Source organism: Hypanus sabinus, chromosome 10, assembly GCF_030144855.1.
Source record: "Hypanus sabinus isolate sHypSab1 chromosome 10, sHypSab1.hap1, whole genome shotgun sequence".
Lineage (NCBI taxonomy): Eukaryota > Metazoa > Chordata > Chondrichthyes > Myliobatiformes > Dasyatidae > Hypanus > Hypanus sabinus.
The window spans coordinates 58,318,589-58,346,309 of record NC_082715.1 but is presented as its reverse complement, the minus strand read 5'-3'; the positions used below and the strand labels follow the sequence as shown (position 1 = coordinate 58,346,309).

The window sequence follows — 27,721 nt, the reverse complement described above, 5'->3', positions numbered from 1 at the left end:
CATGCACCCCCTGTTCGCCCTGATGTCAGGCAAGGTCAAGGACATTACCTGGGATGAGGAGTCCGCCGCTGCTTTCATTAAAAACAAAGAAGCCTTAGCAAACGCCATGATGCTACTGCACCCCAGAACAGACGTCCCTGCCGCCCTTACAGTGGACGCATCTAACACGGCAATTGGTGGCGTACTGGAGCAACTCATCGCGGGTCGCTGGCAACCCCTGGCGTTTTTCAGCAAACACCTGCGGCCACCCGAGCTCAAATACAGTGCTTTCGACTGGGAACTGTTGGCACTATACCTGGCAATCCGGCAGTTCAGGTATTTCTTAGAAGGTAGGCCCTTCACCGCGTTCACGGACTACAAACCGCTTACCTTTGTGTTCACGAAAGCATTCGACCCCTGGTCATCCCACCAGCAGCGACATCTGTCCTACATCTCCGAATACATGACAGATGTCCGGCATGTCTCGGGAAAGGACAATGTCATGGTGGACGCCCTCTCTCGCCCTAATATCCAGGCCCTGTCCCAGGGGGTAGACTATGAAGCACTGGCAGAGGCGCAGCAGGCAGACGAGGAGATCCCTAGTTACAGGACTGCAGTCTCCGGTTTGCAGCTCCAGGACCTCCCCGTAGGCCCAGGTGAGAGGACTCTACTCTGTGACGTCACCACCGGCCAACCCCGCCTCGTCATTCCGGCAGCCTGGTGGTGGCGCATTTTCAACTCCATTCTCAACTTAGCACACCCCTCCATCAGGACAACTGTCTGGATGGTGGCCAATAGGTTTGTTTGGTATGGACTCTGCAAGCAGGTCAGTGAATGGGCCAAAACGTGCATGCACTACCAAACAGCCAAGGTGCAGCGGCACACCAAAGCTCTGCCGCAGCAGTTCCACTGGCGTTTCGACCACGTTCATGTGGATAGCGTGGGCCCCCTGTCAGTGTCGCATAGAGCGCGGCACCTCCTGACTATCGTGGACCGGTTCACAAGATGGCCGGAGGCGATCCCGCTCACCGACACCACCTCCGAATCTTGAGCCCGGGCACTGATCGCCACCTGGGTATCTCGCTTTGGTGTACCGGCCCACATTACCTCCGACAGAGGCGCCCAGTTCACCTCCAGCCTGTGGTCAGCTATTGCCAGCCTTTTGGGGACAGCTGCACCACACATCTGCCTACCACCCACAGTCGAACGGCCTGGTGAAGCACTTCCACCGTCAGCTGAAGTTGGCTCTCATGGCCCGCCTCAAGGGGCCTAACTGGGTGGACAAGCTTCCCTGGGTCCTGCTTGGAATCCGCACGGCGCCTAAAGAAGATTTGCATGCTTTGTCGGCCGAGTTGGTGTACAGCACACCCCTGGTCATCCCAGGAGAGTTCATACCAACCCCAAGGGGGCAACAGGAAGAATCCGCAGCCGTCCTGGGCAGACTATGCGAGAGGCTCGGTTACCTGGCCCCCATACCCACTTTACAGCATGGGCAGAACCTGACCTGCGTACCCAAAGACCTGCAAAACTGTAAGTTCGTTTTTGTACGATGGGACGAACATCAGGCTCCGCTATAGTGGCCCTACGAGGGGCCGTTTACGGTGATCAGAAACAACGGGTCCAGATTCGTGCTGGACGTTGGGGGGAGAGAGGGGGTTTTCACGGTGGACCGACTCAAACCGGCCCATGTGGACTTGGCGCAGCCGGTCGTGATTCCAGCACCGCAGCGCAGAGGCAGACCTCTCAAACAGAGTCCGACCCAGACTGTGGACATTGGGGGAGTGTATCACCGGTTCTGGGGGGGGGGGGGGTTATGTGGCGACCCACTTCCCAGCGCACTCGAACCGGCTCACAAAGTGGCGCGTGCCGGCATTGAGGCCAGTCCCAAAGAGGGCGCCAAGCCTGTTTCACCAGCAAGGGGAAAAGCCCGTGCGCGGGACTGTGAATATGCGCCCCCTACAGCATTCCCGCCCGGGGAGGACGGGATCAGGAAGGCTTTAAAGCAAGGCTGCGAAGTTTGAATAAATCTCTTTTTGCAACTGCAGCTCATCGACTCCGTGTCGTTATTTCAGCGCTGCGTGTAGCACACCGCTACAGTATTCTCCAGATCAGCAGTCAAATTGTTTGGATTGATAGATGATAAGCATTATGTAATAGGCTCACTCATACACCCTGTCTGATTTTCAAAAATGTGCTGAATTGTGTATTCAATGGCCAATCTGATCTAATTAATTTGGCACCATAACCAAATGTTAAAATAGTCTTGATATTATGGCTAGTACTATTTATTTCTGTTAATCAAATGGCAGTGTTCTGTTAATTATCATATCCATGTTAAATAGGCCATAATGTTAAGGCAAAGGCCTCAATACTGTAGAACAGGTAGACTGGAGCTGATTGGATGTACTGCCAAATGAATGCCCCATTACAGATTACTGGATTAAAGTAAGTGGGGCACAGCTACAACAGAGGACTGGGCTCATATTATTTTTCCAAGTGTTTATGGAGCAATATTTGCAAATCATCTGTACTTTCCTAACTGGCAAATTACTGACCTATTCCATGGTACTTCACACAAAACCCTTTGGATATTCTGATTTCTTGTTCAACAGTCAAATTGGTCTTAAACACAAAGAGAAAGCACTACTATTGAAACTTGAACCTTTGCATTTGTTCCAATTTTATATTCTGAGTATGTTCTTGTACGCCGAGCTGCTGGCAACATTTCCCCAGACACATTCAAAATGGCTCCTTTCCACTGACACTGTTCATTTCCACTTTACCCTGAGCTGTTTTCTGAATTACTCTCCATTCTGAATAAAGAATATGAATTATTTTACCGCATCTTCCAATCCAGCAGTCTCCTTCCTTTAAACATATTTTCAGCCTTGTCCATCTTATTTCTCTTGGTTCATGTATTTTTCCCCTCTTCCTTTACTTTTCCATTTCCTCCTCTCCTGGACATTCCGGTCTTACATCTAAGCTTCTCAGTATTTACAGGGAAGCACCTCTGTTCCATCTGCAAAACGTGGAATTTCTCAGTGTCCAACCTTTTTAATTTCTATCCTTGTTCCCCTTCTGACATGTTGGTCCATGGCCTCAACTTCTGCCATAATGAGTCCTCTCTCAGGGTGGAGGAATAACACTTTATATTCCGTCGTTAGCCTTCAACCTCATGGCATGAACATCAATTTCTCTAACTTCCGGTAATTATTTTCCCCTTCCCTTTTCTTCAATTCCCCACTCTGGCCTCTTCCCTATTTTTCCTCACCTGCCTATCACCTCCCCCTTTTTCTCCCATGGTCCACTCTCCTCTCCGATTCCTTTTTCTCCAGCCCTTCACCATTACAATCTTCCACCTCCTTACTTCATCCATCCCTCCCTGACCTTCCTGGCTTCCCGTATCAATTTCTAGCTTATCCCCCTATCTCCATTCTGACATATTCCCCTTCCTCTCCAGTCCTGATGAATGGTCTCAGCCCGCAATGTCAACTGTTTAATTTCCTTACATGCTGCCTGACCTGCTGAGTATTTCGAGCATTTTGTGTGTGTTGCTCCAGACTTCCAGCATCTGCAGTATCTCTTGCGTTTCTGTATTTACAGTTTTGTCTTTACTTTTGTAAATGCCAGATTTCATTTATTTCCGTCTATTTATACAACCCTTTAACAAGTGTTCTGTTATTTTGGTAGCTTTTACTGCCTTCTTATAGCAGACACCTTCAACCTCTTCTACCTTTGACCCTTTCAGGCATCTCTCTTGTTCCATTTGTCACTTCAGTGTTGGCAAATTGAAAGATCTTTATTTCCAACATTTCCCAATTCTAATGAAAGATCATCAAGCTGAAATGTTGACTATTTCAGTCTCCACAGATGCTGCCTGACCAGTAAAACAATTTCCACCATTTTCTGTTTAAGTTCAGATCTCCTGATTGCTTTTGCATTTCTTTCCTATCCTTGGTGTTTCCAGGTTTTTCTTCTCCTGACCTGTTTCATCCTTTCCTGACCTTTATCACTGTTTCCCTTCCTTTCCTCCCTTTCAATGTTGAAAGGTGACTTGAAGAGGAGATGCAGGAAACCAAATTGAGCAAAGTTGATAATAAATCCACCAGTGAGAAATTATATGAAAACAACAAACAAGGCATTAACAGTCAACATTATCAATGATTAGCAGAATAATGAAAAAGCAACACCACTCTGGTATGAAGGAGAACAGAGAGATATTTAGCAATTTCACAGAACTACATTGTGCAGATGATAATATGAAAACATCTGTTATAGCTTCATTATTTAGAATGCAAAATATTGAAAGTGGAGAAAAATTATTATGCACAATATGAACTTGACAGAAACAAATACTTATTATAGATAACAATGCCCTTTCACAAGTGGTTATATAATACCTTATTACAAAAAAATAGCATTATCTGCAATACTCAGTGGTTCTATGAAGGCACTTCATTTATATTATCTCACTCAAAAAGTACAGCATGAATCCCATTTACATTATAGCTTAACATAATTTAGGAACTGGAAAGTCAATATTGACATGGGTTCTCTAACACTTCCATATTATATAATCTCTGGAAAACGTCCTTTCACAAGTGGTGCATGCAAACTTGATTTCAATGTTTGGATAGGTACATGGATGGTAGGGGTATGGAGGGCTATGGTCAATAGGAGTACGCAGTTTAAATAGTACAGCACAGAATGGATGGGCCAAATGGCCTGCTTCTGCGCTGTACTATTCTATGTCTCTATGGCTGTTTTTTAAAAAAGTTAGTAACTGCTGTAGAAACATAGAAAACCTAGAGCACAATACAGGCCCTTCAGCACACAATGCTTTGCTGAACCTGTCCTTACTTTAGAAATTACCTCGGGTTACCCATAGCCCTCTATTTCTCTAAGATCCATGTACCTATCCAGGCGTTTCTTAAAAGAACCTATCGTATCCACCTCCACCACTGTCACTGTAATTCCATGCACTCACTACTCTCTGAGTAAAAAAACTTACCCCTGACATCTCCTCTGTACCTACTTCCAAGCACTTTAAAACTGTGCCCTCTCATGCTAGCCATTTCTGCCCTGGGAAAAATCCTCTGACTATCCACACGCTCAATATATCTCATCATCTTCTACACCTCTATCAGATCACCTCTCATCTTCCATCTCTCCAAGGAGAAAAGACCAAGTTCACTCAACCTATTCTCATAAGGCATGCTCCCCAATCCAGGCAACATCCTTGTAAATCTCCTCTGCATCCTTTCAATGGTTTCCACATTCTGTGAGGTGACCAGAACTGAGCACAGTACTCCAAGTGGGGTCTGACTAGGTCCTATATAGCTGCAACATCACCTCTCAGCTCCTAAACTCAATCCCATAGTTGATGAAGGCCAATGCACCATATGCCTTCTTAACCACAGAGTCAACTTGTGTAGCAGCTTAGAGTGTCCTATGGACCCCCAGATCCCTTGGATCCTCCAAACTGCCGAGTCTTACCATTAATACTATATCCTGCCATCATATTTGATTTACTAAACTGAACCACCTCACATATCTGGGTTGAAGTTTATCTGCCACTTTTCCACCTAGTTTTGCATCCTATCGATGTCCTGCTGTAACCTCTGACAGCTCTCCACACTATCCACAACACCTCCAACCTTTTGTGACATCAGCAAATTTACTAACCTATCCTTCCACTTCCTCATGCAGGTCATTTATAAAAATCACAGAGAAAGGGTCTCAGACCACTGGTCACCAGCCTCCATGCAGATTACGACCCATCTATAACCACTCTTTGCCTTCTGTGGGCAAACCAGTTCTGGATCCACAAAGCAATGTCCCCTTGGATCCCATGCCTCCTTACTTTCTCAATAAGCCTTGCGTGAGGTACCTTATCAAATGCCTTGCTGAAATCCATATAAACTACATCTACTGCTCTTCCTTCATCAAAATGTTTAGTCACATCCTCAGAAATTTCAATCAGGCTCATAAGGCACAACCTGCCCTTGACAAAGCTATGCTGACTATTCCTCATCATATTATGCCTCTCTAAGTTTTCATAAATCCTGCTTCTCCGGATCTTCTCCATCAACTTACCAACCCCTAAAGTAAGGCTCACTGGTCTATAATTTCCTAGGCTATCTCTACTCCCCTTCTTGAATAAGGGAAGAACATCTGCAACCCTCCAATCCTCTGGAACCTCTCCAGTCCCCATTGATGATGCAAAATTATCACCAGAAGCTCAGCAATCTCCTCCTTCACCTCCCACAGTAGCCTGGGGTACATCTCATCCAGTTCCAGTGACTTATCCAACTTGATGCTTTCCAAGAGCTCCAGCACATCCTCTTTCTTAATATCTATGTGTTTAAACATATAGATTTATCTCAGGATTTCTCCATCAACTTACCAACCACTGAAGCAAGACTCACTGGTCTATAATTTCCTGGGCTATCTCTACTCTCTTTCTTGAAAAAAGGGAACAATATCTGCAACCCTCCAATCCTACGAAACCTCTCCCATCCCCATTGATGATGTAAAGACTATGGCCAGACGCTCAGCAATCTCCTCCCTCACCTCCCACAGTAGCCAGGGGTATATCTCGTCTGGCCCCAGAGACTTATCCAACTTAATGCTTTCCAAAAGCTCCAGCACATCATCTTTCTTAACGTCTATATGCTCAAGCTTTTCATTCCACTGTAAGTCATCCCTACAATCGCCAAGATCCTTTTCCGTAGTGAATACTGAGGCAAAGTACTCATTAAGTACCTCTGCTATCTCCTCCGGTTCCATACACACTTATCCACTGTCACAATTGATTAGTCCTATTCTCTCACATCTTATCCTCTTGCTCTTCACATACTTGTAGAATGCCTTGGGGTTTTCCTTAATCCTGTCTGCCAAGGCCTTTTCATGTCCCCTTCTGGCTCTCCTAATTTCATTCTTAAACTCTTTCCTGCTAGCTTTATAATCTTCCAGATCTCTAACATTATTTAGTTTTTAGAACCTTTTTTAACCCTACCATAACTTCCCTTTCTCATTAGAACGTACCTATGCAGAACTCCACACAAAAATCCCCTGAACATTTGCCACATTTCTGCCGTACATTTCCCTGAGAACATCTATTCCCAATTTATGCTTCCAAGTTCCTGCCTGATAGCTTCATATTTTCACTTACTCCAATTAAACACTTTCCTAGGTTGTCTGTTCCTATCCCTCTCCAATGCTATGGTAAAAGTGATAGAATTGTGATCACCATCTCCAAAATGTTCTCCCACTGAGAGACCTGACACCTGACCAGGTTCATTTCCCAACACCAAATCAAATACAGTCTCTCCTCTTGTAGGTTTATCTACATATTGTGTCAGGAAATTCTCCTGAACAGACGTAACAAACTTTACCCCATCTAAACTCCTTGCTCTAGGGAGATGCTAATCAATATTTGGGAAATTAAAATCTCCCACCACGATAACACTGTTTTAATTACACCTTTCTAGAATCTGTACTATTTGACATTTTTCAAATAACCTGTCACATTGAATTCAGTTTATTGATAAATTGATTAAGAGAAATTGAAGAATAATTTCAGTGTATGTTTGTTACTTTGGCATTGAAAATATTTTCCATATTCTAAAATTCCAGCCTAGCAATTCCAATACAGGATCTTATCTTGAAATTGAATACCCTTTAGAATCCTCACACAACAAAAAATGGTTATGTTTCCACATACATTAAAGTTTGAAAGTAGTTTTATTATCAAAGTATGTATACTAAATACAACCTTGAGATTTATTTTCTTGCAGCAGCCACAACACAAAGAAATACTATAGAATCCACACCTGCACAACTGATCGTAGACTTCAAGAGAGGGAAACCAGAGGTCCATGTGCCAGTACTCAGAGCATCGGTGATGGAGAGGGTCAGTAACTTCAAACTCCTGGGTGTTACAGTTGCAAAGAAAGTGTGACAGTACCTCTTCTTCCTCAGGAATCTGCAGAGATTCCGCATGTCATCGAAAACCTTGACAAACTTATATAGGTTTGTGGTGGAAAGTGAATTGGATAGCTCTATTACAGCCTCAGTACTCAAAACACCAGGTTCAACAAGAGTTACTTATTTATCCCTCAATCATCAGGGTCTTGAACTACACTTATTCTATTTCTGATGTTCCCACAACCGATGGTCTCTCTTTAGGACTTTTTATCTTGCTATTTCATGCTCTTGTTATTTATTGCTATTTATTTATATTTACATTTGTTCAGTTTGGTGTTCATTGATCCTCTTTACAGTTACTGTTCTATAGATTTGTTAAGGATGTCCACAGGAAAAAGAATCTCACAATTGTATGTGGTGATATGTATGTACTCTGATAATAAATATTATTTTGAACTTTCAACCAAGAGTGACAAATATCCAATGTATGAAAAAAGAACAAATTATGCAAACAATATGAAAAAGTAAACAAATAGTACGGAAACATACCAGGAATGGTAAAAGCGACAGAAGGTGGTAGACACAGTCCAGTCCAGCACAGGCACAGCACTCTTAATCACTGTCTTCAGTACGTGGTGCCCAGCCACAGGAATGCAGCATCCACATCAAGGCCAAGCCCTCTTCTCACTACAATCATGAGGCAGAAAGTACAGAAGCTTTAGTTGCTACACCACCAGGTTCAGCTACAGTTATTACCCTACAATAACTACACTCTTGAACTGGCATGGATACCTTCAATCATTGCTGCTCTGAGCTGGCTCTTCGGCCTACAGGCTCACTTTCAAGGACTCTTTACAACTCAAGTTCTTAGTTTTTTTTATTATGTGCACAATTTGTCACTTTGTCTGTGTACAAACAGTCGTTTTGTAAATTCTATTGTGTTTCTTTTTTCCTTTTAAATGTCTGCAATAAAATGAATCTCAAGGTAGTGTATGGTAACATAAATATACTTTGATAATAAATTTAGTTTGAACTTTGATACAGTGTACCAATGTTTATTATGTAAATGTACTGACATTTCTACCCACTTACCTCCATCAAACCTATGGGATTTAAACATCTCCATTCTTATGTCTGATATTAGCAATTACCTCAGCATAAATTAAAAATATCTTTCTCATTTTGCTTTTCAATTTCTTGATTAAATGCGACCACATTCTCTATTTGCTTCTCCCTCATGACAGAAAGAAGATCAATCAATGTCAGGCAAATCTTGGTCAGAAGGTAACACTTTAAAACACTTTTCATGGTGAGAAGATAAAGATAGGTGCGGGATAAAGGCAGGAAAATTGTGCTCCTACTAGAGTATGGTGAGACCACAACAGGAGTAGCTCAAAATGTTTTGTCCTGTTTATTTAAGGAACTTGATGCAACAAGACTGTTTCCCCTCATGAACAAACTTGGAACTAGGTGACATAGCTTCAGAGTAAGCATTTTGTACATTCATGACAAGATTGAGGAGAAAATTCTTCTCTCATGGAGTCATGAATCATTAAACGTGCATATCCCAGATGATAGTGACAATTGAGTAATTGATTATTCAAGGCCTCTGTAGATTTATTTTATAGGATGTTTAAGGGTTATGAGGAACAGCTAAAAAGTATAACTTAGGCTAATATCTGACCTGCTATGTGGCTGAGCTGACTCAAATAGCCAATACTTTTCACTACATTCTACTATTTTATGTGAGGCCAAAATATTTAGATCCCAAAGAAAATGTAAGGTAAAGAACATAATTCTGAGCTGCTCAGTCCAGATCCTTGTGACTCATTGTAGATCTAAAATATGTTTCCCCCTTATTACTAACTATTTCTCTCACGTTAAAACATGTCTATGGAATGTACATCAGTTGATTCACCTCCTTCCGCAAAAGTGAATCATTTGTGTCCCAAAGTGGTGCAGCTGATTAAACTCCACTTGCCTTTTCTTATTCTTTTCAATCACCCTCTCTTATTTTTACAACCATGATGTTGTAGCAGGAAAACATCTGACCCATCAAATTCTTGCTGGCTTAATGCAGGCAAAATTAGACAGTCACATTCCCCTGTACTGTTTCTGTCAGTCTGCAAGTTCATACTCTCACATGCCTGTTCAATTGCTTTTGAGATTATTGATTCTGTCAGCTTCCACAACGAGTTTCAGGTAATTACCTTCTACTGGGTAAGAAAATTTTGACCTTTCCTACTGTATCTCTCGGCCAAAACCTTAAATGTATGCTCCCAGTCCTTGTGCATCTGGTAAAAGCATATTTTAATATTCTACTCTACGTTTAAACATCACTGTTCACTGTCTTGAAAAATAAACAATTACCACAATTTCTTGTTCCTTGTTATTGAGCTTCTTTTAAAAAAAAATTCAAATAGGGCCATAAATTCCACAAGCCTCACTTTTTCTTAACCATCTAAGTATGGGAACACTGTCAAACTCTTTCTGAAAATTCATATTGGCAAATCATTGCATACCCTTCAATGACCTTCTGTTACTTCTATAAAAGAAAAATCAGTTAGAATCCTTAATTAAATTAAACCATTCCAAGCTTTTATAGTTTCCCCCTTCTTATAATTTATAAAACCATTAAGATTAAATTGATTACTTGAAATAACCTTGCATCCTTTTTAAAAAAAAAACAAGGATGTCACATTCATCAGTTTTCACTCCTCTGACACATCCCCCTTTACAAAGAAATACTGGAAGATCACAACAAGCACCATTGCCACAATCACTCCCCTTTGCAACCTAGGATGGAAGTCATCTGAATCAGTCAACTTGCCCACTCAGAGCACAGCTAATCTTTCAAGACATCCTCTCTATTAATTTTGCATCTCTAATCTAATGTATAATTGCAAATTTACTTTTACACTTATTTACAGGTGTGGTATGACTTCTGATATATTATTGTACCTAACACTGCCATGAAGTGGATTTACTGTCTCCAATAAAGGTGGTTGTCTTGGTAACACAGCAACCCATACGCACACTTGTGTTGACTTTGAGGGAGTCTTCGGGCATTAATCAACTTCAAATAAAGAAATAGAAATGGTCGGCAATGGGCATGGCAGTATGTTAGTATGTTAACGAGCTCAAAAGATAGGAGCAGAATCAGCCAACTTGTCTTCTATATGCAATGAAGGGCAAACAATGTATTTGAGGTCCTGTGGTGAACTATGTGCCTGTCTGGACACGCCCCCTGCTGGCTGCTCCTGTGGCTCCTCCCACAGGCCCCTGTATAAAGGCGATCTGAGGCCTGATGCTCGGCCTCAGTCTCCAGGACATTGTATGATAGACACTCACTCCTGGTTCCTTCTTCCAGTCAATAAAAGCCGATATCTCGCCTTACGTCTCAGTGTGAGTTATTGATGGTGCATGAGGTCCTGAATAAAGACAGATCAGAGAAAATGTGGTTTTACAGGAGGAAGACAATGTCACTCCCAAGATATACAAGATAGCAGTACGAGGTGGTCTGATACTAGGACACAATGAATACCCTTAAGGTACATTTTAACTAATGCCAACATATATTTTTGACAACCACAAGCCTGCCACATGAAATCATAATTTGGAAGAAGTGGTTAGCACATATCTGGTGAGCCTTATTACACCAGCAATAAAGCTTTCCAGATCATAACAAATCATTTCTTGTGAATATGCTCAGTGTGTAAACTGATAAATTAGCAATTTCAGACAAAACTACTTTAAAAACATGGACTTAATGCTTCAGGGAATGTACAGAATAGCTGCCAGCGTCTAAACAGTGTATACAGTGGCATGCAAAAATTTGGGCATCCCTGGTCAAAATTTCTGTTACTGTGAATAGTTAAGTGAGTAGATGAACCGATCTCCAAAAGTCATAAAGATGAAACATTCTTTTCAACATCTTAAACAAGATTAGTGTATTATTTTTGTTTTGTACAATTTTAGACTGCTAAAAAGGAAAGGAGCACCATGCAAACGTTTGGAAACCCCAAGACATTTGAGCTCTCAGATAACTTTTACCAAGGTCTCAGACCTTAATTAGCTTGTTAGGGCTATGGTTTATTCACAGTCATTGTTAGGAAAGGCCAGGTGATGCAAATCTCAAAGCTTTATAAATACCCTGACTCCTCAAACCTTGTTCCTTTAGGTTGGGGCATTGTGGGCTAAACTATTACTTAAAGATAATAGGAAAACATCCAACTGGATTATGTGACTCTGGTAGTCCAGAGAGAGTTCATGTTTTGCTGAGTTGTAATCGATATAAAATTGGAAGAATATTGTTCAAGAGGCTGTCTGACTTAAATGTATTTTCTTTTCTTATTAAATCTTTGCTTGGCCACCAAGAGAACTACCATCTGATTGAAAAGTTTATTATTCTTTTTCTACAAGCGACTAGTTTATATATGAGAAATGGAGTTTCTTGAAATTCTGTAATTAATTGTACATCCTGTGGAGGGCAGTAATACACCTAGATGCGTCTAAACTGCCGGAATTAGAAGACGAAGAAGAAGAAACCTTGTCCCAACAACCAGCAGCCATGGGCTCCTCAGGCAGCTGCCTAGCACTCTGAAATTAAATGATGCCCACAAAGCAGGAGAAAGCTATAAGAAGATAGCAAAATGTTTTCAGGTAGCCATTTCCTCAGTTTGTACTGCAATTAAGAAATGGCAGCTAACAGGAACGGTGGAGGTCAAGTTGAGGTCTGGAAGACCAAGAAAACTTTCCGCAAGAACTACTGGTAGGATCACTAGAGAGGCAAATCAAAACCCCTGTTTGACTCCAAAAGTCCTTCAGGAAGATTTAGCAGACTCTGGAGTGGTGGTGCACTGTTCTACTGTGCAGCGACATCTGCACAAATAGGAACTTCATGGAAGAGTCATCAGAAGAAGACCTTGCGTCCTCACCACAAAATTCAGTGTCAGAAGTTTGCAAAGGAACACCTAAACAAGCCTGTTGCATTTTGGAAACAAGCCCTGTGGACTGATGAAGTTAAAATATAACTTCTTGGCCACAATGAACAAAGATATGTTTGGAGAAAAAAGGGTGCAGAATTTCATGAGAAGAACACCCCTCCAGCTGTTATGCATAGTGGATCGATCATGCTTTGGGCTTGTGTTGCAGCCAGTGGCACGGGGAACATTTCATTGGTAGAGGGAAGAGTGAATTCAATTAAATACCAGCAAATTCTGGAAGCAAACATCACACCATCAGTAAAAAAAAAGCTTAAGATGAAAAGAGGATGGCTTCTACAACAGGATAATGATCTTAAACACACCTCAAAATCCACAACGGACTACCTCGAGGCCTTTTGCCATGGCCCTCACAGTCCCCTGGCCTAAGCATCATCGAAAATCTGTAGACAGACCTCAAAAGAGCAGTGGATGCAAGACGGCCCAAAAATCTCGCTGAACTAGAAGCCTTTTGCAAGGAAGAATGGGTGAAAATCCCCCAAACAAGAATTGAAAGGCTCTTGGCTGGCTACAGAAAGTGTTTACAAGCTGTGATACTGCCAAAGGGGGTGTTACTAAGTACTGAAAATGCAGGGTGCCCAAACTTCTGCTTCGCACCCTTTTCCTTTTTTTTTGTTATTTTGAAACTAACAAATATTGAAATGAAACAGTAATCTTGCTTAAAATGTTAAAGAAATGTGTCATCTTTAACTTTATGCCTTTTGGAAATCAGGTCATCTTTTACTAATTTAGCTAAACAGAAATTTTGACCAGGGGTGCCCAAAATTTTGCATGCCACTGTAAAAGGGCGAGGCGTGACAATGGCAGCGCGGGAAATTATCGGGTGAATCCTGTTGCCTAAACATCGAGATTTTCGAACGGGAAATCGCAGTTTAACTGCAGTAACTTGTACTTCAAGCCTATCGGTATCTGTGCTAAAATGGTTTCTGTGCTTTCACTTGGTGCATTGCACCAATCTAACGAGTTAAAAAAGGCACCAGACTGCTAAATTTTAACGGCATTTATTGGTCAAATCTGTGTGTACTTTTCGAGTCATTTGATCAAAGTAAATCTGAGATACGGTCGGTAATCGTTAAGCTTAAACGGATTTTAAGACTTAACTACTGAAATTTATAGCCGATAAATTGCATTAACTCAAACTTACACCTGGTAAAACTCACCAAATTGACGTTGCTAAAATAAAAAAATATGATCTAAACATAGCAGCAGCAGCTAAATAAACGAGTAAAATATCAGAACAAAAACATTAAATATTTATAACGAAAGACACTGGCCAAAGATTTCTTTGTTTTGTCGGGCACCAAAAACTGTTCAGCGAGAGTTTAGCCGGCCCTATTTCACAAACGGACAGTGTGCGCGGAGAAAGTACTCCGGGTTCACAATTGAGATCGGGGGCTGAAAGGTGGAGTGGTCTCGAAGATGGATGAAGAGAATACGGTGAGCGCAGGTCTCCTGCTTTCTGAGCCCACATGATCCCGTTCCGTCTTCCTCTCTCATTTTCCGTCGTGTTCCGCATTCCTCTCTTCCATCCCTTTTCACTACCTCCCCTCCTACCCCAGGACCCTCCTCTCTCCCCTCCCTCTAAGCCCTAGTCGTCCTTTCTCTCCAAACTTCCTGCCCCCCCCCCATACCCCACCAACACCAGTCCTTGCATTCTTCCTTACCCAGCCACTGGTTTTCGAACGGGAAATCGCAGTTTAACTGCAGTAGCTTGTACTTAAAACCTATCAGTATCTGTGCCAAAATTGTTTCAGTCCTAGCCTCATCTTCCCCCACCTTTCCTCATACCCCAATCCACATTATCTGTGACTCTCACTACTGTCTTCCCGAAAACTTCAGAGCCCCAAAGATCCTTGGTCCTTCTCCACCATACACCCGAATTCACCTCTCAGGCCAATGTGATAGCATTTTAGATCATATAACATAGAGCTGAATTAGGTCATACAACCACTTGAGTCTGCTCCGCTATTCCATCATGATTGATTCATTATCCCTCCTGACGCCATTCTCCAGCCTTTTCCCTGTAACCTTTGACACCATTACCAATCAAGAACATATTAACCTCCACTTTAAAGAAACCTTTTGACTTGGTCTCCACAGTTGTCTGTAGCAATTAGTTCCACAGATTCACCACCCTTTGGCTAAAGAAATTCCTCCTCATCTCTGTTCTAAAGGGACATCCTTATATCTGTATTCTGAAGCTGTGCCCTCTGGTGCTAGATTCCCCTCACAATCAGGAAATATCATCTCTGTTACCACTCTACACAGACCCTTCAATATACCCCTTTATACACCCAACTATAATACCATAAGACATCAGACAATTTCTGCAGATGACACGATTCAGTGTTGTATCTAAAGTCCGAGGTTTCAGTGAGATTCCCCCCCCCCCCCCCACCTCCTTCTTCTCATAGAAGAATGGGGGGATTCTTCTAAGCTCCAGTGAGTACAGGAGCAGAGCCATCAAACACTCCTCAAACCTTAATCTTTTCATTCCCCGAATCATTCTTGTGAATCTCCTCTGGACCCTCTCCAGTGGCAGCACATCCTTTTTTTTAGAAAAGAGGCCCAAAATTGCTCACAAAGTTTAATTTGAGGCGGGGGGGGGGGGGAATCTCATTGAAACATTCTGAATGTTGAAATGCCTATACAGAGTTGATGTGGAAAGGATGTTTTCTATGGTAGGGGAGTCTAGGACAAAAGGGCACAGCCTCAGTATAAAGTGGCATCCATTTAAAACAGATGTGGAGAAATTTCTTTAGCCAGAAGGTGGTGAATTTGTGGAATTTATTGTCACAGGGAGCTGTGGAGGCCAGATTGTTGGGTGTCTTTAAGGCAAAGTTTGTTAGGTTGATAGATTGGACACGGCATCAATGGTTACGGGGAGAAGACTGGGGAGAGGAGCTGAGGAGGGGAAGAAAGGATCAGCCTTAATTGAATGACAGAGCAGACTCAATGAGCCAATTGGCCAAATTCTGCTCCTGTATCTTATGGTCTTCTTGAGCTAGCTGGCATCACCCGTGTTGATGCCACTGCCCCAGCACACCACATGTGTTTTCTGGTGACAACAGTCTGATTGAACATGTGAAGGAGAGGCCTTCATACATCAAAGGACCTCAGTCTCCTCAGGAAGTGGAGGCGACTCTGGCCATTCTTGTACACAGCCTCTGTGTTGGTGCTCCGCTGGTCTGTCATCTAGGAGCACCCCAAGGTACTTGTAGGTCCTCACCACATTTACGTCCTCACCATCAATAGTAACAGGGAGCAGTACAGGCTTAGTCTTCCTAAAGTCCATCACCATCTGCTTTGTCTTACCAATGTTGAGCTACAGATGATTCATCTTGCACCATTTATCAAAGTCCTCCACTAGGGTCCTATATTCATCCTCCCTTTATATACCCAACTATTGCTGAGTCAGAGAAATACCGTAGATGAAATGACTCAGTGTTGCATTTAAAGTCTAATGTACAAGAGTAAACTGGAAGGGAGCCAATACAGACCCCTATGAGGCCCCAGTGCTGCTTGTAGTCATGTCTGACACACAGCTCTGAAGATACACAAACTGTGGTCTGCCAGTCAGGTAGTCCCATTATCCAGGATACAATGGAAGTGCCAGCCTGTGGAGCTTTTCCCCCAGCAACAAGGGCTGTATAGTACTGAAGGCACTTGAGAAATCAAAAAGCATTGTCCTCACAGTGCTGCCCTGTTTATCTAAATGGGAGTAGACTCTGTTCAGCATCATCATCTCCATTGTGCTTCTAGTAGGCAAACTGCAGGGCAATCGAGGGTTGATCTGATCAGGGGTCGGAGATGAGCCAGGACTGGCCTCTCCAGGATCTTCACGATATGTGAGATCAAGGCCACTGGACGGCAGGCATCCAAGAATTTAAGACTTTTGGTTGGCCCTTCTTGGGTACTGGGACCACACATGCTGTTTTCCACACAGTTGGGACTCTTTCTAGGCTGAGACTCAGATGGAAAATGTGCTGGAGAACTCCACGCAGCTGCTCAGCATTTAGAATAAATTATGCATGTATACATTAATTGTCTAGTACAAGATGTGCAATTGAGTCATTTTCAGCACTTTTGTGATGTTGATAGTAGATCACCAATGTGTGTTTAAACTTTTACCTTCGTGTAATGTATCATGAGAATACTGTTTTCTCAAGCTTACTTTTAAATCCCTATGCTCAAGATATGAATTTTTGAAAAGTTGATGTTTATTATGTTTGTGTATTTTTCAGAGAGATTTTAGACAGCCATGTCAACAATGTTCCGTGATTAACTGGGGAATCACTGATGAAGGCAAGTTCTTTTGCAAGTCCTGCCATAGTGTTATTGAGGTGAGTACAATTAAAGAAAGATTAAATACTTAGTATTTTGAACAGATGCCTCTGTTCATCAAGGAACAGAGCAAGATACTAATGGCAAAAGCTTAATTGCAGTATAATCATATGTACAATTATCTGACAGTTTGCCAGGAATGAATAAATAATAAAAAAAATGTGATCTGCAAGATAATCCAGATTCAACCAAATGAAATAAATTTTAGAAGTTATTGATGAAGTATATCTACTGAGCAAATGCAGAACACCATTAAACCTTTGTGTTGAATAAGTAGTATGAATAAAAAGGTGCATGCTTAGGTTAAATAAATGCAAATTACTTAATTTCATGCAACTACGAATATGCCAGTTAAAATGAGAATAGGAAGGAAAGAAATTAAAGTTTACTTTATTTCTTTGTAAAGTTTAAGAAAAATGGTAACTGATAATAGGAGCAGGAATTTCTTAAAGCAATTCAAAGTAATATTGCTGTTCATACAGTCAGTGTTATTGAATATTGTAAAAACATCAGTAAATTATGAAGTAAGGATGAGTTGGATGCCTAAAGTAGAAAAATATTAATATAGTGGACTCCAGTTAATCGGGCCATTGGTTAATTGGGGCAGTGGCTTATTTGGGACAACTCTTAAAGAACAAAAGCTAATCAAGAAAATAGCTGGGATTGCCTTTGTTTATTTAGGACACTATGCCATTTAATTGGGACAGGAGACTTGCTGAACAGTTTCTAACTAGCATCAGTCGCGCGCATTTGTGTGACCGTTAGTCACTAAGCCGTACTTAGAACAAATATTTTTTTAAATAATGTTACTTTCATGTATTTGTGTTCAAAAAAGCAGTGATTTTGTCACAGATAGTTGGCGAGAAATAAGCAATAGGATAATTTGAGATGGTTTCAAGCATTCAGGCTTGGAAATACCAGAAATGGCCAGGAGTGAAAATGGAACGATTTCGCTACTTCAACAAGTTAGGAAATATGAACAGTCATGTTACAATGAAAATTAAAATTTGGAGGAAATTTGGAAGCATTGTTTGAAGGCAGTCCATTATCTGTGCTAGATGCCTGTGCTGATTTTGTTAATTTACAGTCAATTAAAAGAACATGGCAGCATATACTGGACCAATTCCTTTATTGATAACTATTAAGAACTAATGCACAGTTTTATGGTACTGTAGAGGTATTGATAGTCTTCTAAATTGTTCTGTATTTCATTTTAATACATAATTTGTTACTCAGTTAAATGGCAGTCTTTTTTATACTTTTTAAACTATTTCCATGAAACTTTAGCTAATTGGGGCAACAGCTTAAATTAGGTCAAAATTTACTGGTCCGATGTGGATGTTATAGGCTAAAATAAGTAGTCAATCAGAAAGGAAAACATCATATTGTACTATGCTGCTTACCTTCCAATATGCACAGACATGGAATTCCACTTCAGATAATTTAGGCAGGATTTGCTTTATTCTGAGGAATTCCAGTAAACTGGAGAGGCTAAAATTAGTTCTTAAATTAGTGAAGGTAAGAGATAAGAGCAAAATAAATCCCAAGAGTGATTAATTTTCCAACAGTAGAATGATGGATAACTAGAGTTGCAAGTGTTAATAGAATGAAGGGTGACATAAGGAAAATATTTTTCATGTATTATATTTTGCCTTTGATTGTGTTTTTGAAAGGTTGATGAAAGCCAGTTTAAATGGTATTTATTTTTTCTTATCATGATAATGTTTTTATAATTCTATTGTAGTTATTGAGGCAATTCTTTTTGTTGTCATTGACAAGGACAACTGTTTAATTTAGGGAAGCTATAGATTTATTACCTAGCATCAGTAAATGTTTACTTACTCAAAGGACAGCTATAGGACTGATTGTAATATAATTCAAAGCAGCCAGAAATTGGTTGAAGGGAGAAGAGACCAAAAAATCTATGGAGACTTCTACTGATAAAATTTTGCATATTTTATAATATCTAAATAAAATACCATGTGAAGCCATAAGAATTTACAATGAAAGCAATGAGTTGTTTAGACTATAAATAAAATTATTTGAAATATGTAATGTTATTTCAGATAGGAGGATTGTTTTAGCTAACTTTATAATTATGTTTGAATATCAATCTGTATATAGTTCAACCATTTGTTACCTTTCTGAGAATTACTGTGCTCTGGATAAATATTTCTGTTACTAGTTGATTTTTTTTTTTGCCCTCATTCTTCAAACTTAATCCTGTTATTGAAAAATTTCAGGAGGAATTTGAAAGCATTGATTTTTGAGAGCAAGTATTTTTCTTCTGACTAATTTTATATGTTAGATTTTATGAACAATGTGTTTGGTCTTAAGGTTTTTGATTGTGAATGATTTCCATTTCTCCTTGCTTAGTCTTGATAGTGAAGGCATCAATTCCAATAATCATCTTAATTTTTGTATTGATTGTAAAACACTGTTCTCTCAAGGGAGCTATTGGAAGAAGATCATATTTTTCTTTTTCAATTTTTCTCTTTGGGAATACATTTATGAATTTGGGAGCTAAATCTTACTGATATCTTTATGTGCTTGCTATCTTGTACGTTCTATTTGGAATTTGTGCTGTGTGTGACTTGGTACTTGGCTGTGAAGTACCATTGTCTCATTTGGCTCTATTCATGATTATTCATGTATGATTGAATGACAATTAAATGAATTGAATAGAATGGTATCAGTTTCTGTATTGTTCATTCAAATATTAAATGATTTCAAATATGTATTGAAACATGTTTAAGTTAAAGTATTTTTCCTTGTTCTTGCAGAAAACAGCAGATATTGCCTCTGAGTTATTTATGCAAAATGCAAGAGTGAATACTATTTCCAGGGGACTAAAGAAAAGGAAAAAACTAGGTGAGTGTAGATTCTGTATCTGCAGTTGTCTAATTTGAGTACTTTTGTTTGCCAGCTTGCATTTGGATTTCTGCTGGATCATGATGTTTTGGGAATCTTTTCTGCACAGATTTAAAAGTGCATCTTTAAGGCAAGGCATTTAGAATGTTTCAGGTTATGCATTTACATAATTTTATCTAGGGCTGATTGCTTCATGTCAAATTAGCATGGAGAAGTTAAAAATATTTTATTTGTAAATTTTCACTCATTTGTAATTCCTGAGTCAGGGGTGAGCCATTGCCAGACAGCCAAGCCTATCTGAGGGCTGAGCCAGCCATTTTGTTTATAGAGATATTTTATTTTACCTGGACCTTGCTAATGAATGAAACCTTGGATGGCTCACTCATCAGTAGATCTTGCTCATCATATATTTGTTGAATTTGCATACAAGGTAGCATGATAAATAATATCAAATATGATTTAATCACTGAGATTTCCAACTTCACAGCAAAGACAATCAGAGCTGAACACATGGCAGTGTGAAGGCTGGGGAGACTTTGCTTCTCTAGGGTCATTCCATCAAATTAATTCTCTTATTGAGCAATTAGATTTAACCTTCATCCTTGTAATTTAAATTCATATACCTTCTATAACAGAATAATGAGCCGTAAGTTACTACATGCTCTGCTGGAAGTTAACAGCTTCTGTTTGTATTCTTCTGTGTCCAGCTTATTCTTTCTACCTATCTATTACATTTCTGGCTTTGAAGGACTGTACATTTTTGTCCCAGCCACACAAAAAAAAATAGTTGGGAATGTAGTTGTAGCTGTATTGAATCAATGGTCCCCTGGTCTAATAGAAATTAATATGACTTGAAGTGAAGTATTTGGTTAAAATACATTGCTTCAGGGTTAATCACCATTAGTTTGCTTACTAGAATTGGTAAGAGCCTGTGTGCTTTCGTACCAGACGAATAAATAATAGTTCATGTGATGGATTGGAAATAATGAATATTGTTTGACAAAATTGGGGGAAAAAGGAAAATTAACACATCAGATTCCATTTAGATAAGTAATGTGTATAATGTTAAAGAAAAGAAATATAATATTTTGTCAACTTTTCAAATACTGGTGAACCTGAATTTGAAGTAAAGTTGTAGGAATGTCATATGACTTTATAAAAATACTTGATGTCATATCTCCCACGTAGGAGATCGGTGGGTAAAATCATGGATAGACATTGACATGGATAGAAAACTGGTTGGCAGATAGAAAGCAAAGGGTAGTGGTGAATGGGTGTTTCTCGGAATGGCAGGTGGTGACTAGTGGGGTGCCACAGGGATTGGTATTGGGACCACATCTGTTTACGATTTACGTCAACGATTTAGATGAAGGCATTGAGAATAACATCAGCAAGTTTGCTGATGATACTAAGCTGGGTGGCAGTGTGACATGTGATAAGGATATTAGGAGAATTCAGGGTGACTTGGATAGGCTGGGTGAGTGGGCAGATATTTGGCAGATGACGTTTAATGTGAATAAGTGTGAGGTTATCCACTTTGGGAGTAACAACAGGAAGGCAGATTATTATCTGAACGGTGTAGAGTTAGGTAAGGGAGAAATATAAAGAGATCTACGAGTCCTTGTTCATCAGTCATTGAAGGTGAATGAACAAGTGCAGCAGGCAGTGAAGAAGGCTAATGGAATGTTGGCCTTTATTACAAAGGGAATTGAGTACGAGAGCAAGGAAATCCTTTTGCATTTGTTCAGGGCCCTGGTGAGACCACACCAGGAGTATTGTATAAAGTTTTGGTCTCCAGGGTTAAGGAAGGACATCCTGGCTGTAGAGGAAGTGCAGCGTAGATTCACGAGTTTAATTCCTGGGATGTCTGGACTGTCTTACGCAGAGATTTCTCTGGATTCTCTGGATGCTTTCAAGAAGGAGCTAGATAGGTATCTTATGGATAGGGGGATCAAGGGATATGGGGACAAGGCAGGAACCGGGTATTGATAGTAGATGATCAGCCATGATCTCAAAATGGTGGTGCAGGCTCAAAGGGCCAAATGGTCTACTTCTGTCTATTGTCTATTGACTCAATTGACCAAGGATAGACTCAACCTCACTTATATCTTTATTCAAACCCTTTGATGTTTGAAAAGAAAAATTTAAGATGATTTTCGAAATTGAGTAAGCTATTACAATAAAGCCAAGATCAGAAAAATCTGAAAGAACTCTGCAGATAGAGAAGAGAGAAATTTTCAATGTAGTAAGTGTAGGATCCTTCATCATAATGGAAAAATGTGATACGTTTATGGTTGGAGTGAAAAAAAAGTGTGTTTTGGTCGTTTGCCAACCAAAGTTGTTTAGTCAAAGTTTACTCCTCAAAAAAAGGCAGAAGCAGTAAGAAGCAAATTGAAACAGAAAAGAATACCCATGTGTGTGAGAGAGAAGGGCCACATCCTGAAATGGCAACGTTTGCTGATGATGCTTGAACTGCTGAATGTTTCCAGCATTTTCTGGTTCTGTTTTGAACTTCCAGCATTTGCAGTTTCTTGCTCCAATATAAATATGCAGTAAATCTACAATAACATGACTTGGATAGAATTCAGAAGTTACGAATAGAGTCAGAGAAGTACAGCACATAAAGAGATCCTTTGGCCCATCTAGTCCATACCAAAAACCATTTAGATGTTGCTAGACTACCGGATTTTCAGATACTATTCCTAATATCCAAATAAAACAGTGATTTTTTTTTAAAAGACACTGTTATTTCTCAGTAATAAATTTCTCAGCAAACAGAGTTAAAAAGGAGCACTGGAACCAGGGGCCCCAGTCCGTTGAAAGGGGTTTAGAATATAGAGTGTCGAACCAGATGTCCAACCATCAAGATAATCGGAGAGCAGATTATCAGAGTTTTGCCACATTTGGCTTTATTGTCATTCATTGGAGGTACAATACACATCTTTCTGTCTCTGGTACTAGTGCCTTTTATATTGCAAGCAATCTGTTACAAATACACTTTGTTTCAAAGCGAATAACTGGTAGAGTCACAGAGAACTTCATCACAGAAACAGACCCTTCCGCCCATCTGGTCCATACCAAAACCATTTAAATTGCCTACTCCCATCGACCTTAGCCCTCCATATCTCTACTATCCATTGACCTATCCAAATTTCTCTTAAATGTTGAAATTGAGTTCACATGCACCACTTGTGCTAGCAGCTCAGTCCACACTCTCACAACCATCTGAATGAAGAAGTTTCCCCTCATGTTTTCTTGTAAATTTTCTTTGCACGCTTTCAACCATATTTACATCTTTCCTGTAGCTCGGGTGACCAAAGCTGCACACAATACTCCAAATCAGGCCTCACCCACATCTTGTACAACTTCAACATTGCATCCCATCTTCTGCACTCAATAACTTGATTTATGAAGGCCTGTGTGCCAAAAGCTTTCTGTATGACCCTCTCTACCTGTGATGCCACTTTCAACTAATTATGGACCCATATTCACAGATCCCTTTGTTCAACCACACTCTTCAGTGCCCTACCATTTACAGTATGAGACCTTCCATGGTTAGTCCCACCAAAGTTTAGCACCTCACACTTGCCTGCATTAAATTCTGTCTGATGTTTTTCAGCCCATTTTTCCAGCTGATGCAGGTCCCTCTGCAAGCCATGATTGGCTTCCTCACTACACCCCCAATCATGATGTCATTTGCGAATTTGCTGAACCATTTAATCATATTATCATCCAGATCATTGATATAGATGACGAACAACAATGGATCCAGCACTGATCCCTGTGGCACAGCACTAGTCACAGGCCTCCAGTCAGAGAGGCAATGCTGTACCACTCTCTGGCTTCATGTGACATGGAGAACAATCCTGAGATCATAACCCTGGATGTTCTGTCCTTTAACTTACTACTTAATTCCTTGAACTCCCTATGCAGAAAATCCATTACTCATCCTACCCATATCATTGGTACCTACATGGACCATGACTTCTAGCTGTTCACCCTCCCATTTAAGAATGCTGAGGACTCGATCTGAGATATCGCAGACTCTGGCACCCAGGAGGCAACATACCATCTGGGAATCTACAGAACTTTCTATCTGTTCTCCTAACTCAGTGGTTCCCAACCTTTTCTATGCCCCACACCCTTAGGAAATGTTTGATTAATGTTCGCACCCCCCAACAAAAGTAATATCACATTTGAAGATGAAGAAGTCTAATTTCTAATTATTGAACCACATGCAATACTGCAGGTGAACAAATTGAACTTAAGAAAAAAGCTTTTAACCCAATGCATAAAATGCAAATATAAATTGAGCAATTATATTCTAATTTATTCAGAAAAAATTGTGAACAGTAAATTGATGAGTCTCCTCAACTCTGAGGTGTAACTCCCAGGTGACATTGATGAAACTCCTCAACTCTGAGGTGTAACTCCCAGGTAACACTGATGAGAATCCTCAACGCTGACTCGGGCAGCGGGAGACTGGAGTGTGCTTGGGGCAAACATTACTACCACTTCTCAAGGTACACTGGGAGTGATGACTCGTGACTTGTCACTCAAGCACACAAGCCACTCTGTGTCGTACCCTCTGAAATTCCATCTCGCACCCCCAGTTGGGAACTCCTGTCCTAACGAATGAATCCCCTATCTTCTACCCCCTTCCCTTCTGGGTCACAGAGCCAGACTCAGTGCCAGAGACCCAACCACTGACTTTCCTCTGTTTGGTCAACTCTACCACTAGGTTGTTGACCCCAGATTGGGGAACCTTGGGAGGAAACAAATTGATAAAGACACTCATGATGTAGCGTTAATAAAATAATTGTGGTATAATTCCAGATTGTTAAACAGCCTGTTCAGCTCTGCCTTTGTTTTTACTGGAAAGTAGTATTTTTGATGGTGGTAATACTTTTGGAGCTCATTAGTGTTGTTAGGTTAACTGGGCAAGTTACTATAGTGTATTTTGTAGATGATCCACTGCAGTGACTGTGCTAGAGGGAATGTATACTTAGGGACCTAGGTGGGGTACCAACCAAGCAGGCTGCTTAGTCCTGAAGGGTATCAAGCATCTTGAGAGCTGTGGAAGCTGAATTCATCAAGGCAAGGGGAAGAGTATTTCGTCATACAGGCTTTGGGATGTCAGAGGGTAAGTCACTCAGCTTTTGACCTGCTTTTCTAGCCACAGTATTTACGTGGCTGATCCATTTGTGCTTTTCATCAATTGTGACCTCCACGGATGGTCAGTAATGCCTTTGAATCTGAAGGACAAGTGAAATGTGAACTATATTGCTCCAAATTGTGTCGTGCAAATAACCTTAAAATTATCTTTAATAGCTGTAGTGTATACAAGTGAAAAATTTGTAATTGAATCATTTTGGCATGATAACGAGAAAAACCTTTTAACTTGCACGAATAGAATTACATAGAATGTTGTAGTAGTCACATAAAAGTACTTATTGATCTCCAATGAATAATGATGAATAGATAATTAGTTTACAGATCTAAACTTATAATGTACTAATCTATCTTCCATGTTGTATTACAGATCAAGGCTGTGAATGGTATGTTTGTGAAGGCTTTCAGTATATTTTGACTCAGCAAGCTAAGGCCTTGATAGCTTTGGGGGCTTCTCCATCGATCAAAGTAAGTATGGTATTTAAAATCAGAGAACTATAATGATTTAGATTTTGAACTGAGGCTTAACAGCTGAAACCAACACACTGTTTCTAGTAGTAATTGTTTCCATATAATCTAAATGAATTATCATTTATTGAAATCAAACATGAATAAGTAGCATATGTGGACTTATTTTTGAGTGGGCAAGTAGTGACATCAAAGAGAGTGACAAGAATGATAGCGTTCAATTTGCATTAGATTGTTTCTGTGTTCTATCTATCAGGCTGCAGTTAAATCTGCTGTGTGGTGCAATAATAGTAGAACTGTGGACCCAATAAAAGGCTGTTTTATTGCAAATGGGCAATGCAATGAAGTTTAGATTTTAAAGAAGTATGTTTTTTTCTGCATAATATTATCATCAAAAGATGGCTACTTTAACTTTGCTTGTGCAGAGGACTTGCACAAGATAAGCATTTATTCAGTAATTATTGTAACAATGATTTTTGGGAGCCTTATTTTTATGATTTATATCCAGACTTCTTGGCTAATAATTTATTGCATACTAATACAATGATTATGATATTATAGCACAACAAGATTTGTTCCCATTAAGTGCTGTTTATGTAATTCATTTCCCTTTTGTGAAGTCCAGAATACTTTGATACTTTATTATTTTCCCAAGAATATTAGGCTTATTATCTGTTTCCTGTCTTTGCAGAGTCATTCAATAAATTCGCTATTTTCTTAGGTTAGCTCGTTAGGCTATCATTTCCAATGGCAGTAAATATCCTTCAATATTATTGTACAAACACTCTTAATCTTGATGAGAAAATCTACAGATACTGGAAATCCAAACAACACACACTGAATGCTGGAGAAACTCAGCAGGCCAGGCAGTATCTATGGAAAAGAATAAACAGTCCACATTTTGTGCTGAGACCCTTCATCGGGACTGGAAAAAAAGATGAGAAGTTAGACTAAGAACGTGGGAGAAGGAGAGGAAGGTTAGTGTTCAAACTGGGAGGGGGTGAGGGGTGAAGTAAAGGGCTGGGACGCTAATAGGTGAAAGAGATAGCAACATAGAAACATAGAAAACCTACAGCACAATACAGGCCCTTCAGCCCACAATGCTGTGCCAAATGTATATGTACTTTAGAAATTACCTTGGGTTACTGTAGCCCTCTATTTTTCTAAGCTCCATGTACCTATGCAGGAGTCTCTTAAAAGGTCCTATCGTATTTGCCTCCACCATTGTCGCCAGTAGCCCAGCCACGCACTCACCACTCTCTGAGTAAAAAAACTTACCCCTGACATCTCCTCTGTACCTAGTTCCAAGCACCTTAAAACTATGCCCTCTTGTGACAGCCATTTCAGCCCTGGGAAAAAGCCTCTGACTATCCACATGATTAATGCCTCTCATCATCTTGAACACCTCTATCAGGTCATCTCTCATCGTTGCTCCAAGGAGAAAAGGCCAAGTTTCCTCAACCTATTTTCGGAAGGCATGCTCCCCAATCCAGGCAACATCCTTATAAATCTCCTCTGCACCCTTCCTTTAGTTTCCACATCCTTTCTGAGGTGACCAGAACTGAGCACAGTAAACCAAGTGGGGTCAGACTAGGCTTCTATACAACTGTAGCATTACCTCCTGGCTCTTGAACTTAATCCCATGATTGATGAAGGCCAATGCACCGTATGCCTTCTTATAACCACAGAGTCAACCTGCACAGCAGTTTTGAGTGTCCTATGGACGTGGATCCCAAGATCACTGATCCTCCACACTGTCAAGAGTCTTACCATTAATATATTCTTCCATCATATTTGACCTACCAAAATGAACCACCTCACACTTACCTGGGTTGAACTCCATCTGCCACTTCTCAGCCCAGTTTTGCATCTTCTTGATATCCCACTGTAAACTCGAACAGCCCTCCACACTATTCACAACACCCCCAACCTTTGTGTCATCAGCAAATTTACTC

General features: G+C 40.5%; 1 protein-coding gene and 1 long non-coding RNA gene across 4 annotated transcripts in view; one reads left to right on the top strand and one right to left on the bottom strand.

Moving 5' to 3' along the window:
- Positions 1-14,199, bottom strand: part of LOC132400684 (uncharacterized) — a 110,793-nt gene extending 96,594 nt beyond the window's left edge. Inside the window, exons 1-4 of one of the 2 annotated variants that reach the window (XR_009514334.1) lie at positions 14,072-14,199; positions 11,260-11,339; positions 8,458-8,595; positions 7,845-7,966 (exon numbers count right to left, since the gene is read on the bottom strand). This is a non-coding gene — a long non-coding RNA (uncharacterized LOC132400684). Of the gene's footprint in view, positions 1-7,844; positions 7,967-8,457; positions 8,596-11,259; positions 11,340-14,071 lie in introns of those variants that run through there. The other variant, XR_009514333.1, reaches the window with a different exon arrangement.
- taf1b (TATA box binding protein (Tbp)-associated factor, RNA polymerase I, B) overlaps positions 14,193-27,721 on the top strand; it is a 115,235-nt gene continuing 101,706 nt past the window's right edge. For both annotated transcript variants that reach the window (XR_009514331.1, XM_059981905.1), the window contains exons 1-4: positions 14,193-14,348; positions 17,156-17,254; positions 20,039-20,126; positions 25,669-25,766. Coding sequence is in view for 1 of the 2 variants with exons in the window: in XM_059981905.1 (XP_059837888.1) it covers positions 14,331-14,348; positions 17,156-17,254; positions 20,039-20,126; positions 25,669-25,766 (303 nt within the window). In the remaining variant the exon portion in view is untranslated. The remainder of the gene's footprint in view (positions 14,349-17,155; positions 17,255-20,038; positions 20,127-25,668; positions 25,767-27,721) is intronic.